Source organism: Ceratotherium simum, chromosome X (genome assembly GCF_057802395.1).
Source record: "Ceratotherium simum simum isolate JZ-2026a chromosome X, ASM5780239v1, whole genome shotgun sequence".
In the NCBI taxonomy this organism is placed as follows: domain Eukaryota; kingdom Metazoa; phylum Chordata; class Mammalia; order Perissodactyla; family Rhinocerotidae; genus Ceratotherium; species Ceratotherium simum.
The window spans coordinates 33,457,041-33,473,995 of record NC_141940.1 but is presented as its reverse complement, the minus strand read 5'-3'; the positions used below and the strand labels follow the sequence as shown (position 1 = coordinate 33,473,995).

General features: G+C 37.6%; 1 protein-coding gene across 6 annotated transcripts in view; it reads right to left on the bottom strand.

The window, feature by feature from the left end:
- The window catches only part of LRCH2 (leucine rich repeats and calponin homology domain containing 2), a 102,035-nt gene extending 95,319 nt beyond the window's left edge, over positions 1-6,716 (bottom strand). For all 6 annotated transcript variants that reach the window (XM_087426456.1, XM_087426458.1, XM_087426457.1 and 3 more), the window contains exon 1: positions 6,284-6,716. In XM_087426456.1, the coding sequence (XP_087282582.1) occupies positions 6,284-6,701 (418 nt within the window). In that variant the 5' untranslated portion in view covers positions 6,702-6,716. The remainder of the gene's footprint in view (positions 1-6,283) is intronic.
- Between the last annotated feature and the right edge of the window lie 10,239 nt (positions 6,717-16,955).

Below are 16,955 nucleotides of genomic sequence, written 5' to 3'. Positions count from 1 at the left end.
CAAAATCATGCCATCTTCAACAACATGGATGGACCTTGAGGGTATTATAAGTGAAATAAGCCAGACAGAGAAAGACAAACACCGTATGATTTCACTCATATGCAGAAGATAAACTAACATATGGACAAAGAGAACTGATTAGTGGTTACCAGAGGGGAAGGGGGTTTGAGGGTGGGCATAAGGGGTAAAGGGGCACATTTATATGGTGACTGACAAATAATAATGCACAAATGAAATTTCACAATGTTATAAACTGTTTTGACCTCAATAAAAAAAAATGGTTTAGTAAAGCAAAAAATATATATATATGAAATTTTAGGGGCTGGCCCTGTGGCCTAGTGATTAAGTTCGGCACACTCCACTTCGGTGGCCTGGGTTCAGTTCCTGGGCACGGACTTACACCACTCGTCAGCAGCCGTGCTGTGGCAGTGACCCACATACAAAACAGACTAAGACTGGCACAGATGTTAGCTCAGGACAAATCTTCCTCAACAAAAAAAAAAATTAAATTTTAAACTTTAAGCAAGGTATCCCTATAACCCCAATTCTAAAATATCCCAATCAGCCACTTCTGTTCTTTTACCTGTCATGCAGTATATATGATAATTTTTTTCAGAAAACATGATAAGCTCATATTTTCTAAAAGCAACTAATTTAGCTGCTTACTACACAATCCTAATTCTAAACTGTGGCTTATTCTCTATTCTGATTCCTTAAAGCATCTTGCTCTGTTGAGTATCTTTTCCTATGTTCATCAATCCTGTTTTCTCTGATGACACTGACTCATTTCTTTAAGATTAAAATTTAAAACATTAATGTCGCCAGACATCTATCTACCTTCACCTTCACCTTAGCAAGTCAGGTTACTCCTCCCTTCCCTGGCTAACAGCTCCCCAACCTGTCCTTGCTTCCCTGACCCTCAAATGAAGGTCCTCCCTTCTCTTCTCGCATTTTAACACTAAACTCTCCACCGATTCCCTCCTCTCAGCCTCTAAGTATGTTTGAGAAAATACAGAATAAACCTTCAGTTAACATCTGCCCTTAACACACAATGTCATTCTCAACTCTGTATTCATGCAATTTCTCCCCTGTAATTATGCAACTGTCCCTCCTGCCTAATCATAACTTGATTCCATATTGATCATTTACCCAAAAATTCAGCAAATACCTAACTTTACGGGAAGCTTTCTCAAACTAACTTAACCCCCAATAAAATTAAGCCTTATGCCACAGTTCTATATCACTTATTTGTACAGTTTATAAACGTATACAGTTTTGAATATTGTTATATATTACACTTCTTGTCTAATTGTTACACATATTACTGTACACATTCAACTATTTTATAAACCCTTCAAGGACAAGAACCATGTCTCTTTCTTTTCTATTGGCCATAATCATGTTTCCAAAGCTGGAGTTCAATAAATGCTTGCTTAATGAATCTATTCTAAAACCATCAGAAAGATAGGGATGAAGACAAGACATGAAAATACCATACACAAAACAAAACACCCTGCACCACAAACAAAAACTATATAATCTATGAAGTTAAATAAGCATTTAGTTTTCAGAATAAAGAAACTATTTATTAGCATAGTGTTTAATAATAGCTTTGTTATAAGGAGAGAATGTGTTACAATGGCAATAACACTGGAATAGTGAGTGCTAGAGTTAGAAAACCTAGGCTCTGACCCACACTCTGCCATACACTAGCCATTTAACTTTGGACAAATCACTTAACCTCTCTCAACGACAAAGAGTAATTAGCATGTACTCTGCCAAGCTCACAGGGTTATTGGGATACAATAGGATAATATATATGAAAGTACTCAGAAATTTATAAAGAGCTGCATAAAGGGTATTATTTTAATGATGAACGTACCCTCCAATTTAAGATAACATTTTATTTTAAAATGTGAAATTAATTTCTTTCTTACAAAAGAAAGAAATTAAAGGGCAACTATTTATGCCATAGAATTCATCACTGAATAAAATAAATCACTACAAGGTCCAGCAACTCAAATTCAATCTAGAGCAATTAAAATATGAGTCAACTGTCAAAAATGTGCTCCACATTCAATTTTTCAGGAAGACATTTATTACATAAAGCAAGGCAGATATTTGAATCAGGCTAGAAAATCACAATCACAAGCTCACTCCACTGAATGCACTGAGAGGGCCTTCACCTATGTAACAAAATCAGATGCTATGAAGTTTATCTGACTCCATTTTACAACCTGATACAATCAATGCACCATGCCCCACAGTTGAAGAGGTGAACCAGCACATGCAGGAAATACTAGAGTTGACTGCAGGTTTACAGGAAAACATGTGATTAACCAGGACACAGCACAATCTAATGTATTTAAGAATTCCTAAATCTGTTTCACAGACCTATTGTTTATGGACATAAAGAGGTACGAAGAAGCAGAGCGAGCAGCTGCAAGTAGGCTGAGACTTATTTGTAGCGCTGGTGACAAAGTCAAATATGAAAAATTTCAGGATTTGTTTGGGTAGGCATTAAAATCATTTTCAAGCTCTCTTAAAGTCAACAAATTATCACAGTATCCAGACAGACTAAAAAGTTCTAGGCAATTTCCCTTTGTCTTGCCAAGTCTATGTAAAGACCATCAAAGACAAAACATTACAACAAGCGACAGCTACTTTCCTGAAATGGGTTACCAACTTTCTGATCCCTGTTTTTATGTCTTTATATGAGTGAGTATTTTAATCAGGAAGTATCTGCAAGCCAGATCTATTCAAAAAGGCCAGGAGCACAAACCACCAACTGGAGATTCAAGTAAATTAGCAAACTCTCCCCTTTGAATGTTAATCTCCTGGAAAGGCTGCCATAATTAGTTAACTTGGAGCTCCAACCCAGCAAAGTAAGAGGAATGAGGCTGAAGAGCGAAAAAGAAACAAGGAGGGCAGCAGGGGGGAGGGGGCAGGTGTAGGAGAACGGACACCAGAAATGCAGAGAGGTAAAAGAGACAATGAAGAGAAACTTTGCCAACAGCTACCTACTATCTATTTTCCCTCATAACAAGACTATTAACAGAGAAAACAAGATGTTGCTGCTACATGTTTTGCGGGCACTACTTTATTAACGCAAATTTACTGAACAGTATTAAATGTAAACCAGAGTTATTCATGGGAACCAAAGAAACTATAGCTTCCTAGCAAGTATCTATTCACTAGAGACATAATATGATGAAAAAATATGAGTCTGCTTCACACAAGCCTATTAAAAAAATATATTGAACTAAAACTTGAACACTTAGTTCCTAGTTTTGGTTTTGACCCTCTTGACAAGTGGTTTTAGATTAGTTACTAAACTTTTATCAATGCTTTCATTCACTCAAACAAGTATTTCTTGAGTGCCTAAAAAATGAGCTATTTTCGAGTTTCTCAACCCTGACTGCGCATTAGAATCACCTGGGAAGACTTAAAAGAAAAAAACAACTCCCTTGGCCCTCGAGATTCTGATTTAATTGGTATGGGGTGGGGCACAGGCAGAGGTTTAAAAAAAAAACCACTCCCTTGAGATTATAATATGCAGCCAAGGTGGAGAACCGCTGGTCTATTTCATCTTACCTATATGTGAAGAACAGCAAAATAATGCAAAAAGCCTCCCCACTTCCTTTGAAATTTATCAATTTCTCCTTCTTAACCAATTTTGTTTTAACTCAGATTCTCACCACCTCACACCTAAATTAATAAAATAGCTTCCTACCTATTTTCCTTCCTCCGGTCTCTTCTCAATCCAATAAACCTTTATATGCTTGTCTAATCAGTTTGGTTCCGAAACATTATCCCACTGAGAGTTATTTTAAGTATAACAATATCAACAAACGGAACTGTTTTCATCAAACAGGATATATTGTGTGTGTATATATATATGTGTATGTTCATGTGTGTATGTGTATGTATGTATAATCTCAAACATGCTCTATTTTTCCTCAGTTCCAGTGTACCTACCTTCATTTATACATAACGGATACTAGTCTCTACATACAAAAATATTGCCCCTAAATAGTCCATGGCTGAATTTTGTCAAAAATGAATGGCAAATGAGTCACCTACAGATTTCTCATTTAAATTTTGAAGTGTTCCCACAAGGAACATACACGCAACTGAAAAAATAAATAAATAAAATGAGGTGGGATTATCTCAAAAAGTCCTGTGTTACGGTGGACACTGATAAACTTGATGATGAATGAATGTTTACCAAGAACAAATATGGTTCTGGTTTCTGTTAAAGCTTGCCTCAGACAAGCAACTGAAGGCTTAACAGCCAAAGGTTATAACCACATAAGATGATATTCATATTTACGAAAAATATTATCAAGTACAATATAAGCAATATATAATGAAAAGACTGAACAAGTATGTGACTTATTACCTGCCTCTAAGGAGCTCTCCATCTTCTCAGGGACAGCAAGACACAAACACAAAAAGAAAAGAAACCCAGCACTAGCACGTAAGTGGTAAAGACAATAAGTACCAGGGGAATTCAAAGAAATAGGGGACAGCTGTGGACTAACGGAGTTGGAGACAGCTTTTTGGAAAAGCTGAATCTTGAACAAAATTAAACAGGTGGAGAAGAGAAGGAAATCCCAAGCACGTGGATGACCCTCTACAAAGATGAGGCAGAAATTCATAACATATATTTGAGGGGCACGGGGGTGACCCAGCTGAAACCAAGGATTCTATGTAGGAGCATCTGGGGAGGTAAGGCTGCAAGAACAAACTGCAGCCTGACAGTGAAGGCCCTGAATGCCAAGGTGGGATGTTTAAACCTTGCACTACAGATAGGAAGATCCTTTTTAGGTTATAAAGAACAATAACTAAAACAATATATCGCTATAATGATGCAGTTTGAAACCATTTTTCTTGAAGCGTTTGAAGAACATACCAAGTAGTATATCTTGCAAATATCTTCATGAATATGTGAACATATTGTTTAGGAAATCTGTTCAGAGTGAAGGAGTAAACACTCAAACATGCTTTCCAAAATATAAAATCAGTGATCAATTACGCATTCATAGTTCTTAGGGTAATTCCTAAGAGAATAATTGGGTGGAAGGTTTCAATTTTAGGTTTTCCTCCTCTCTCCACCCTCCTCCAAACACAGACCTTGGTTTAATATCTAGAAACTGAATATACTGAAATAGTGTTATTCTGAAAATAAGAGGTCTTTTATTACTTCTCCTTATGGGTGAATTTACTTACTATATTCTTTTAAAATCACCACATCTATTAAAATAATTTTGTCCATGATTTCCTTCAGCAAAGCAGATGAAAACAGACACATAAATAACAAATTTAAAGATTATGAAAAACAAAAAAACCTTTCATCAAACCAAAACACACCTAAAATAATCAGCATTGGTTTACAAGGCAGAGGGGAAAGACAGTGTGTTCATAACAAAAAATGCCATCCACAACAAAGAGTGCCAGAGAGTGTATGAAGAACATTACAATAGCCAATTTCTCATCCAAAATGATAAACCATTAACCCACCACTCCATAAAGAACGGAGTTAATTTTGTTTCTCAAAAACTCCCTTAAAATTTTTGGCTATTTCTGCTATAAAAATTAAGACTCTAACATAACTCAAAACAAGGATTCTTTCCCCTAGTAACCAGACACGCAAGTGATTGATGATTTAATTTGCCACTGCAGCAAATACTAGTATAACCACGACTACCTTCTCGACACCAGGAAAACGAAAAATCTGTCTTTAAAGGCATACGTGACAAGAAGGCAAAAACATTCTAGGATTAAAACACAGAGACAAAATAAGAACACAGAAAAACCGTGGCAATACTGCTATACTATGAAAAGGGATATGCCATTCTTGCAGGCACGTATGCCTTTAAGAAATATGTATAGATTATGATTTTATGTATTGTCTTTTTTTTTCCTCCGGGAAAGATGGTAAGATCCAGAGAGAGTTGGAGGAATGGCATTAAGAGAGGTGTCAACACCTCCCTCCCCACCCCTTACTGGGGAAACTCCTCTTAACAATAATGCTCTTTCACCCCTCACATCCCACCCGGTTTCCATACATCCTTCAGTCAGCATTCCCCCGGCACACACACCCCCATTCCTTTCTCTGCCCCTCACATTCAGAGGCAGGCTGCTGCGACTTTGTCAGTCTCGCCGCCCCCGCGCACCCGCCTAGACCAGCAGAGTCCAACAACGCAGCCACGCAGCCACCCACTCCCCCCACCTCCTCCTTCTGAGCCCAGCTGCCCCTCCCCGCCCCCCGTCCTGTCACCTGCTTGGGTGGTGTCCGTCAGGTCGTAGCCGCTGCCCGGGAAGTCTCGGAGTTTCCGACCACTGAGGCTGAGGATGCCGGAGTTGCCCGCCTCCTCCAGGGCCCGGTCCAGGCTCCTGACCGTGTGTTGAGGCTGCAGGCTCCCCGGGTTCCACTGCGGCCCGTTGGGGAACGGCTGACCGAAAAGAGTCGGCACCGGGATGGGCACCACCAGCGTCCCGCCACCGCCGCCGCCTCCCCCTCCGGCTCCGCCACCTCCCCCTCCGGCTGCGCCACCGCCACTTCCACCTCCACCACAACCGCCGCCCCCACTGTTACCACCACCTCCCTGACTCGCCGCCATGTTCCTGGGAGAGAGAATAGCCCCCGACAATACTCTCAGCTTGTGCCGCGAGTGTAGGGGGTTCTTAGGACGCATGCGCAGGCTGGGGGCGGGGGTGGGGGGGCGAGGTAGAGAGTGGGAAGGAACCAGGGGGCGGGCTAGGAGGAGGTGTTGCGTAGAGAAGAGACGAGGTTCAAATGTGCAGAACGCTTGCTTTAAGAAATGTATGATCAGAGGAAGGATGCTGAATCCCGGTTCCGCTGCTTTGGGTACCAAAATCTTGCGAAGCGACACCAGCTTAACTATAGGTTATTTGGCGATATGTCCCCACATCTCTAAACTGCTTCACCTTTTTCGTTCTGCAAAACAAAGGCAAATATATTAAATAGAGCTGATAGGGATCCGTTTCAGAATATACTGAAACAGCTTTAGAAGGACTATCAGCCACCTTATTGAAACGCTTACCGCAAATGCCTCAAGAATCGTTTACCAGTGTCAACACGGAGGGAAATTGGTGCAGAATTGAGTTTTCAGCATACATGAATTTTGCCATAGCTTAGAATTCCAAAATAGGAAAAGACTTCAAATGTTTTCAAGGAAGCCTCTCGTTTAGTGTGTGGGTCTTAGCCAAACTGCTGCCTTCCAAAACTTGGAAAAGTTCTCTGCATTCTGTTCTATCATTCTTTGAAGTTGTGCCAATATCTCGAGTTTCTTCTGATCATGTCGGTGTGGCTGATGGAAAACTCTTTGATCATCAGACAACCTTAAAGTTTATTTTTGAAACAGGTTTTGGGTTTAGGTGCACTTCTGAAGGTTTAACACTGGGGATATGAAGCTAATCAATCTTGGATTTTAGGAGTTCTTTCTTAGAACCTGAACCCAAACATTCAGGCCATTGCCACCCGTCCACCCCCACTCAGAGTTATTCAAAGCTTTTTCACTAATAGTAAAGTTACCGAAGAAAACTATCAGAATGCTTGGACATATTCAGTTATCACTAATTTGAATGTCCTATGCATCTCTTTATGTCCATTTCAATTTGAGCAATCTGTCAACAGTCTCATTTTCTTAGAGAAATCTCCACAAAAGTTTATCTGCCATAGGCTTTGCTTTGGAAAAGAAAAAATACAGGAAAGAATTACAGCCTGTCTAAATTGCTTTGTGGCCATACAGGTTAATTAAAATGATTATGTTGCAAAAAATTACATTTGCCATATTCATGACCACAGAATAAACAGAACTGAGAATCAGACTCTCTACAATGAATTAGCAAGTGAAATCAGATTATTTAAACCCACTGGTGTCAGAAAGGAATGCTGTACCTTATATCTCATCTTCCTTATGTCACAAATCAAATCAAGTATTAATTGAGAACTTCCAGAATCGAGGGGGATGAGAAGGGAAACTAAATTCATTAGGTAGAGAAAAGATTAGGAAGGAACTATTTTAATAATTAGCCGATAAGAATTTTTGCAATTATTTAAAACAATATCGGGGCCGGCCCCATGGCTTAGCGGTTAAGTGCGCGCGCTCCGCTGCTGGCGGCCCGGGTTCGGATCCTGGGCGCGCACCGACGCACCGCTTCTCCGGCCATGCTGAGGCTGCGTCCCACATACAGCAACTAGAAGGATGTGCAGCTATGACACACAACTATGTACTGGGGCTTTGGGGGAAAAATAAATAAAATCTTAAAAAAAATAAATAAATAAATAAATAAATAAATAAATAAATAAAACAATACATTGAACTCTAGGAAAAATATGTCCTCAGGATCAAGATAACTGTCAAGTGAAAAGGGCCATGTACAGCAAATTTAAGAGGAAAACAATCTTTCGAAGAATTAAAAGATAGTCTAAGCAAGAAAAATGGGAAGCCTACAAAGTAAGCTAGGTATACATGAAAATCAGGCAAAATAACACATTCTAGAGCTCTTTGACAAGAACACCAAAGCTGTAAGTAGTGTTAAAAGATAAACTGAGGCATATTAAAAATTGTCAGCATTTATTTGAGCATTCTTCTATTGGAATTGCACAGCACCAAACCGGAAGTGTTATGAGGGCTCCACTGACAGAGAGCAAGGGAAAGACTTACATAGAGAAAGTAAGGAAGCAAAAAAAGGAAATGATTTGATTGGCTATAGCTTAAAGCCTAGTTGGCCATTTGTGATTGGTTGTCTTTAGCATTTTGATTTCCTAACCTGGAGACATTCATAGGCTTAGATTTTGGTTTGCTTATGTAGGCCACCATGGTATTAGAGCCACCTCAGTCTAATGGCCTCCTTATTTAATTAATTTAACAGAAAGTAAAAGATTTAGAAGAAAGAGCATGAAATTTAGAAATTAGTTCCAACCTCTTAACTGCCTGTGTAATACTCGGAAAAGTGACTTAAAATCTCTGTACTTCCGTTCCCTCATAGGTAATACTGGAAAAATAACAATAATACTTAATAATAATAATAATAATATTTAAATAGTGCTTACTATTTACCAGGAACTGTTCTAATTGCTTTACATATGCTAAATCATTCAATCCTCATAACAATCTTATAAAATAAGTACTATTATTTTCCATTTTATGGATGATCAAATATAGTATATACCTCACATAGGATTGTTGTAAGAATAAATAAGATCACATATGTAAAGTGACACCACAATACTTGTCATTCATTCATTGATTTAATAAATATTTATTGAGCTTATTACTCTGTGCCAGGAACTATTCTCTGTGCAAGTAATAGTATAACATTAGGTACTTAATAAATTTTAAACTCTTTACTACATCCCTGCCCGCCTCAAGAAAGAAAATAAAATAATAAAGAATATACAAAGAAGGAAGCCAAGGGAGAAATCAGTTAAATCTTTGATAATTGTGGACAAAGAGATATCTGACATATTGCATTAATTTTTTGCTTCAGTCTCTACTAGAGGATATTTTATAGTGATTACCACTTCAGTGTTGTTACTGATATGGACACGTTGGTAATTGGTTAAATTACAATCAACACTCAGAATTATCCAAGCCAAACTTACAAAATGAATGTTGATGAATCACCAGGACTAGATGACATATATCAAAGATCATACAAGGAACACAAGGGGTTTTGAACAAAGATGAAGCCTCTATAAAATAAAGCGCTCGCAGACTTCAAATGTGATTTGTATTGAAAAGAACTCTGGAGGGGACTTCTGAAATTCCAGGCCAGCTTATGGTCACCATTATTCCAAGCAAATTGGTAGTTACCCAACATTTATAAATAATATAGAGAAGGAAAGACACAGTACAAAGATCCAAATTCTTCTATTAGAGATCAATATTATTGGGATAGACTACAGAATGTTCTTACCAGTCTGTAAATAAATCAAAAGTGAGATATGTTTTATCTCTGTATCTAGAACAATGCAATGAACTTGGAAATTAAATAGATCAAATTATAATGTGAAATTTGTTTTAAAATCCTGGTCAGGCTCCAGGAAAGAGCCATGGGAGTCTCTGCAGTTTGTTCCCTGAAAACATCAGCTCAATTAAATGCTAAATTCAGGGGGAAAGTAACAATGATATGTTGGATATCATCAAGATATATATCAGAAACCCTAAAAAAACCTATTAATTTACCCCACACTGAGCTATTTCACAGCTGCAGCTGGAATGAGATGTGCAGTTCTACTCACTCCAATCTCGGCACAACTCCCGAATTAGAGAAAGCCCCGAGAAGTACACCTACAATGATGAGAGAAATGGGGGAAGGGGAAACTCATTTGGCCCTCCTCTCTAGTAACTTAATCTTCAGTCCCTTCCAAAAACCCTGTTCTGTCATGAGACCTTCAGAGGACTATATATTAACTTATTTTAGCATAATTTACAGCACACTATATAGGACATCCCTGATCCTCCTTTCACCTGTCTGTCCTTGGTTCTACCCTTGCAGATTTGCACTGCTTTAACCAATCCTAACAAACTCATTAATCCCAAAGTGAATATTTATTAACTCAAAAGGGATTTGGACATACGTATGAAAGATCACTATTACTTAAAAGAAGCTCTTACATACCTAATCTTCAACGTTGATGTCAACGAGCACTATTATGTTCTATCTTAGTTAGAATCCCTGCTATGACATTTACAAGATGTGAGATGGACAAAAGTCATTTAACTTCTCAAAGTCTCAGATTCCTCATCTATAAACCAGAAATCATAACATTATTAGCTATCTCGTAGGATTGTAATGAAGATTACATGAGATAATTATATAAAACGCTTAGTATATTATAATAGTTATTATATTTTTTCTAGGTTCACTTTGCCAGTAGAGCACTGAGCTGAGTGAACCATGAATTATCAGCACAGCAATTCTTAAATTCCTCTGTACTATTGTGCTACCAGCACTAATAGATGTTTTCCTCTGTACTGCCTGCCATTGAAGTTACATCCTTATTAACTCACCCCAAGTTTCTGCCTCTCCTAACTTTTGTGTTTTCACTATGATCTGGTAACCTGATTCCAACTCCTGCTTACTGTCTCTAATGCAATCCCAGATTTTGACCTCTGTGTTTCTAGTATGTTAACCTGATATCACGAAATCCATTTAAATATCTGTTTCAAATCCTCCTTAAAAATATATCTTAAATGTTTTGCTTTGTGAAAGTGACATAGGTCTGTTAAAAATCCTGATGAACTTTCTTATCAGAGTAGAATGTAAAGGATACAGATTGCTGAATTTTGCTAGTTTAGCTTGGCCAAAAGAAAGTAAATAAAACATCGCCAAAAATTATTAAACCTGTTATGTCCAGTTAGAAAACATAAGATTGAGGAAGATTTTTTAGTCTTCTTTAGCATTACATTGGAAAGTCTCCTCTTTATATATAAGTGTGGAAACATGCCATATGCCTTTTAGGCAAGCCTGTCTTATATAATTATCTTCCTCTTCTTGCAGTATGTGAGAGAGAATGATGAAATAGGGCCTTTTCAAGTAAAATCCAAATTCCTAAAAGGAAAACCTAGGCAACTATCATGCTACCTTTAAGCAGGCTATATCTGTGAGAGAGAAAAACAGATGTTAATGGCATTTCAGTAAAGCATGTTAAAGGAATTATGATATCAAGCTAGATTAAAACTCTAGGAGGAAATATAAGTCCCAGAAGGATTTAGATTCTGTGTTTCCTTAAACAGAATGAGAGAGAAACATTTGGGTCAAAATCTGTGTGTAAAATGAAGGTTGGGGGCCGGCCCTGTGGCTTGGTGGTTAAGTGCGCGCGCTGCGATGCTGGTGGCCCGGGTTCGGATCCCGGGTGCGCATCGAGGCACCACTTCTCCATTCATCCTGAGGCCGAGTCCCGCATACAGCAACTAGAAGGATGTGCAGCTACGACATACAACTATCCACTGGGGCTTTGGGGGGAAAAACTAAAATAAATAAAATCTTAAAAAAAAAAAAAAATGAAGGTTGGGATGAAATGGTGAAGAATCAAATTGGGCATCTACCAAAGTCTAATTATATTTGTTTACCTTAAATTTTACTTCAAATCTTCATCATTATGTATAGCATTTATTTCATTAAAGTGTGGCTGGTATACAGGTTTATGTTTTTTGGTTTCTCTCTTTCAATGAAATAAATGTACAATATAAATCTCTGTGGGACTGTGACTGAAGTGACTCTGTGGGCCTGGTGGCGGTGTACCCAAATTACAAGGGTTTTTTGGATTTTTTTTTTTTTTGATTGATGATGAAATTTCTTTTCTTTTATTTTTTTCTGTGTGTGAGGAGATCAGCGCTGTGCTAACATCTGCCAATCCTCCTCTTTTTTTGCTGAGGAAGACTGGCCCTGGGCTAACATCCGTGCCCATCTTCCTCCACTTTATATGGGACGCCGCCACAGCATGGCTTGCCAAGCAGTGCATTGGTGTGCGCCCGGGATCCAAACCGGTGAACCCTGGGCCGCCACACTGGAGTGCACGCACTTAACCGCTTGTGCCACCGGGCTGGCCCCTGAAATTTCTTTTAAAGACTGAATCTGTAAACTTAAAGCTCTAAAGTGATAACTGGGTCATACATGACTGTAAAATCCAATTTTTCTCTCTATATGGCAACAAGATTGTTTCTTCTTGACCATAGTCATGATCATGACCCCAGTCAGCCTATTTGTAGGTTGTCAGAGGGAAGGGTCAAAGGTCTGTTCCCTAAACAAGAGATTGTGTGATCAAATATTGCAGGATACTTTAGATGTGTTTTGTTTTGGTGAGGCAGTCAGAAATTTCAACTTTCACTTACATTACAGGTTTAGGTTGCAGTGCTAACCCTCCAGAAGATATTTATTTCTGCTTAAGTACTTTGTCTACAATTATGGCATGGCTCCACAAAGTAGGAAAAAGTATATTGGTTGTGATGACTTCATGTTTCCCACTTCCCGGCTCTAACAGGTGTAGTTAATGTAGGAAATTAACATACTTTCCCACTCGTGGTTTTAGAAGTCTCTTTATTAAAACAGCTAATCATAGTTATTAAATAATGGAGTAGATAATTCTAAGGTACTAATTAGTAAACAACTAGGTTATCCTTGATGACTTCATCTACTTTTTCCATTTTGTGTATCTTAAACACTTCTTAATAAAATCTTCATCTTAAATACCTCTACTTAGATTAAAACCTTTTTGTCCAGGACACATACATAAAGTTCCAGAAGATTTTAAAATTTTCTTAGCTGGCGATGGCTTCTCCTACTGGTCATAGGCAATAGTCTTTTGATAGGTTGGCAAAACTAAAGACATAAACTCATCATACTGTTTGACCACTGCCATCATCTCGACTACCATAACCTTAATTCAAGTCACTGTTTTCTTTGGACTACTACAGTAGCCTCCTAACCTGGCCTTTCTGCTTCTACTCCTCTACGGCTTAATAATTATGTGGCCTTGGGCAAGTACCTTAGCCTCTCTCTGCCTCTGTTTTTCATCTGAAAAGATGAATAATAATAAGAATGATAATACCCACCTTATAGGGATATTGTGAGGGTTAGAATTAGTTAATATATGTAGAGCACCTAGAAGAGTATCTAGCATGTGGTAAGTACTCCAAGAACAGTAGTTAGTATCATTGTCATTATCATTATCATTAACATACTCTGCTTGCTAGTAATATCTAACACTAAAAGGTAAATTATCTCTCTTAATTGCACAAGAGTCTTGTGAGGTAGGCATTATTATTATCCTCATTTTGTAAGTGAAGAAACTATGGTTCAGAGAAACTAAGTAACTTGTCCAAGGTCTCAGCTGAGAAGTAGCAAAGAAAAAATTCCAACAGAAGCATGCCTGACTTCTAAACCCAGGCTCTTAACCATTGTAACTTCTGGCAGTAATCTAACTACATTAGTGTCTTTTCTCAGTCCAAAAAATTTTAGTTGCATAACTCCTTCAAGCTGCCTCCATAAAATAGTGATTACCAGTTGCTAAGTGATGCCTGGTTAACTTACATAAAATCGCTAAGATTACTCATTAACAACTTCCATTGAGCTTCAAATCAACTTACTTTCTTATTTGGACGTGTGTTGACTGGCTTCTTTTTAAAAATACCATAAACCCAAGATTATCACAACAGCCTTTTTAAAGATTTTTTTCTCATTACAAAAATTTACCCACAGTCCCAGTTCACAAAGACAACCAAAGGTATGTATCTGGTGATAAGATTGTTACATATTTGTTTCCAGGTTTTCCTGTCTGCAAAAATTTTTATTTTGTTTATTATTTATTTTATTTATAAATATTTATAATATTTATTTTATAAAATCATATAAACATTTTTCTTTATTATTACATATTCTTTACAGATATCATAACTTATACTATATATTATATATTACTTTATATTATATAACCATATGCTGCTTGATCTGCACATCTGTTATTGGATATTTAGGTTCTTACCAATATTCCTTTATTATGCATAACCTCGCTATTAAGATTATTATTAATAAAGCATTTTTTAATTTATTATTTCCTTACACTAAATTCCAAGAAACTCAGTTACTCAATCATAGGACAGAAATATTTTAAGTCTCTTAATAAATATTGCCAAGCAGCATCCCAAAAGGTTTGTACCAATTTACATTGTCAACAGCAATACATAAGAATATTTTTGCAGTACTGGGAATGTTCAGTTTTTAAATATCTTTACTATATTATATATGACAGAAAAAGAGTGTTAATTCTTCTGCTTTAGGCCAACACAGCCTAAAGGGACTCAATTTACCCTCCCACCTGAAACAACCAGAAACTTGGACAAAGTATATGAAACTATGATTTTCAAGACACTGAACATCAGTCAATAAAAACAGTAATCCCTGAGGTATGAGACACAAATGAAGTGATATGTGCAAATGCCCAATTTTAGTGCTTTGAGAGAGTTTCCAGAAACTCCCTCAACTGGAAAAAAGAGGGTCTATAAAACACCTACAGCTAACAATAAACTTGGTGGTAGAAGACTGAATGCTTTCTAAGATCAGGAACAAGACAAGGATGTCCACTCACCAACTCATTGAACATTGTACTGAAGTTTCCAGACAGAGTAAGAAGACAAAGAGAGAAAGAAAGAAAGGAGGGAAGGAGGGAGAGAAAAGAAGAAAAAGGAGGTAGGAGAGTGAGAGGAGAAGGAGGAAGGAAGAGGGGGGAGAGGGAAAGGAAAGAAGGAAGGAAGGGAGCGAGGGAGGGAGAAAGGCAGGCAGGCAAGTATCCAGATTGGAAGGAAGTTTTTATTCACAGATGATATGATCATCTATGCAGAAAATCCAATAGAATCTACAAAAAAGCTGCAAGAATGAATAAGTGAGTTTGACAAAGTTGCAGGATAGAAAATCTGACAAAGATGTGCAAAACCTGTACACTGAAAACTATAAACCATTGCTAAAAGAAATTAAAGATATAAATAAACGGAGAGATATATCATCTTCATGGGTTGGAAGACAATATTGTTATGATGTCAGTTCTCTCCAAAGCCTCAGCAGGCATTTTTTGTAGAATCTGGCAAGCTAAGTTTCAAATTCATATGAAAATGCAAAGGATCTAGAAGAGTGAAACAATTTGGAAAAAGAAGAACAAGGAAGACTAAGACTACCAAAATTCAAGACCTGCTACAAAGGTACGCTAATCAAGACAGTGTGGTACTGGTGTAAAGATAAGAGAGATAGGTCAATGGCACAGAATAGAAAGTCCAGAAATAAACCTGTCCATATGGACAAATGACTTTTGACAAAGGTATAAGGACAAATCAGTGGAAAAAAGACAGTTTCAACAAATGCTGCTAGCACCATTGAATATCCATATGCAAAAAAGACAAACTTGGATTCATACCTCTTATCACATGCAAAAATTAACCAGCAATGCATCATAGACTTAAGATTTTTTTTTTTTAATTTATTTTACCCCCAAAGCCCCAGTAGATAGTTGTATGTCGTAGTTGCACATCCTTCTAGTTGCTGTATGTGGGACAAGGCCTCAGCATGGCGGGAGAAGCGGTGCGTCGGTGCGCGCCTGGGATCCGAACCCGGGCCACCAGCAGCGGAGCACACGCACTTAACCGCTAAGCCATGGGGCCAGCCCCACATCATAGACTTAAATGTAAAAGGTAAAACCTAAAACCTAAAACCTAAAATAAAACATAGGAAGAAATATTTGTGGCCTTGATTTAGGCAAAGATTTCTTAAATATGACATCATTAGCACAATCCATAAAAGAAAAAAATTGATAAATTGGACTTCCATCAAAATTATAAACCTCTGCTCTTTGAAAGTCATTATTAAGGGAATGAAAAGACAAACCACAGAATGAGAGAAAATATTTGCAAATCGTATATATGATAAAGACTTGTATCTACACTATGTATATAACTCTCCAGAGTAATGAGTCACAAGTAATAATAAGAAAACAAACAACCCAATAAAAAATGAGCCAAAGATTTGAACACTTAACTAAAGAAAACGTATGGATGGCAGATAAGCACATGAAAAGATGCTCAACATCTTTAGTCGTTAATGAATGAAAAATAAAACTACAATGAGATACTACTACACACCTATTAGAATGGCTAATACTAAAAAGATTAACTCTACCAAGTGTTGATGAAGATGTGGAGAAACTGGAACCTTCATACACTGATGTTGGGAACGCAAAATGGTAAAACCACTTTGGAAAACAGTATGGCAGTTTCTTAAAATGCTCAGTATACACCCGTCATATGATCCAGCTATTCCACTCCTAGGTATTTATTCAAGAGAAATGAAAGCTCACGTACATACAAAGATTTACACATGAGTGTTAATAACATATTTATTTGGAATAGCCAAAAACTGAAAACAACCCAAAT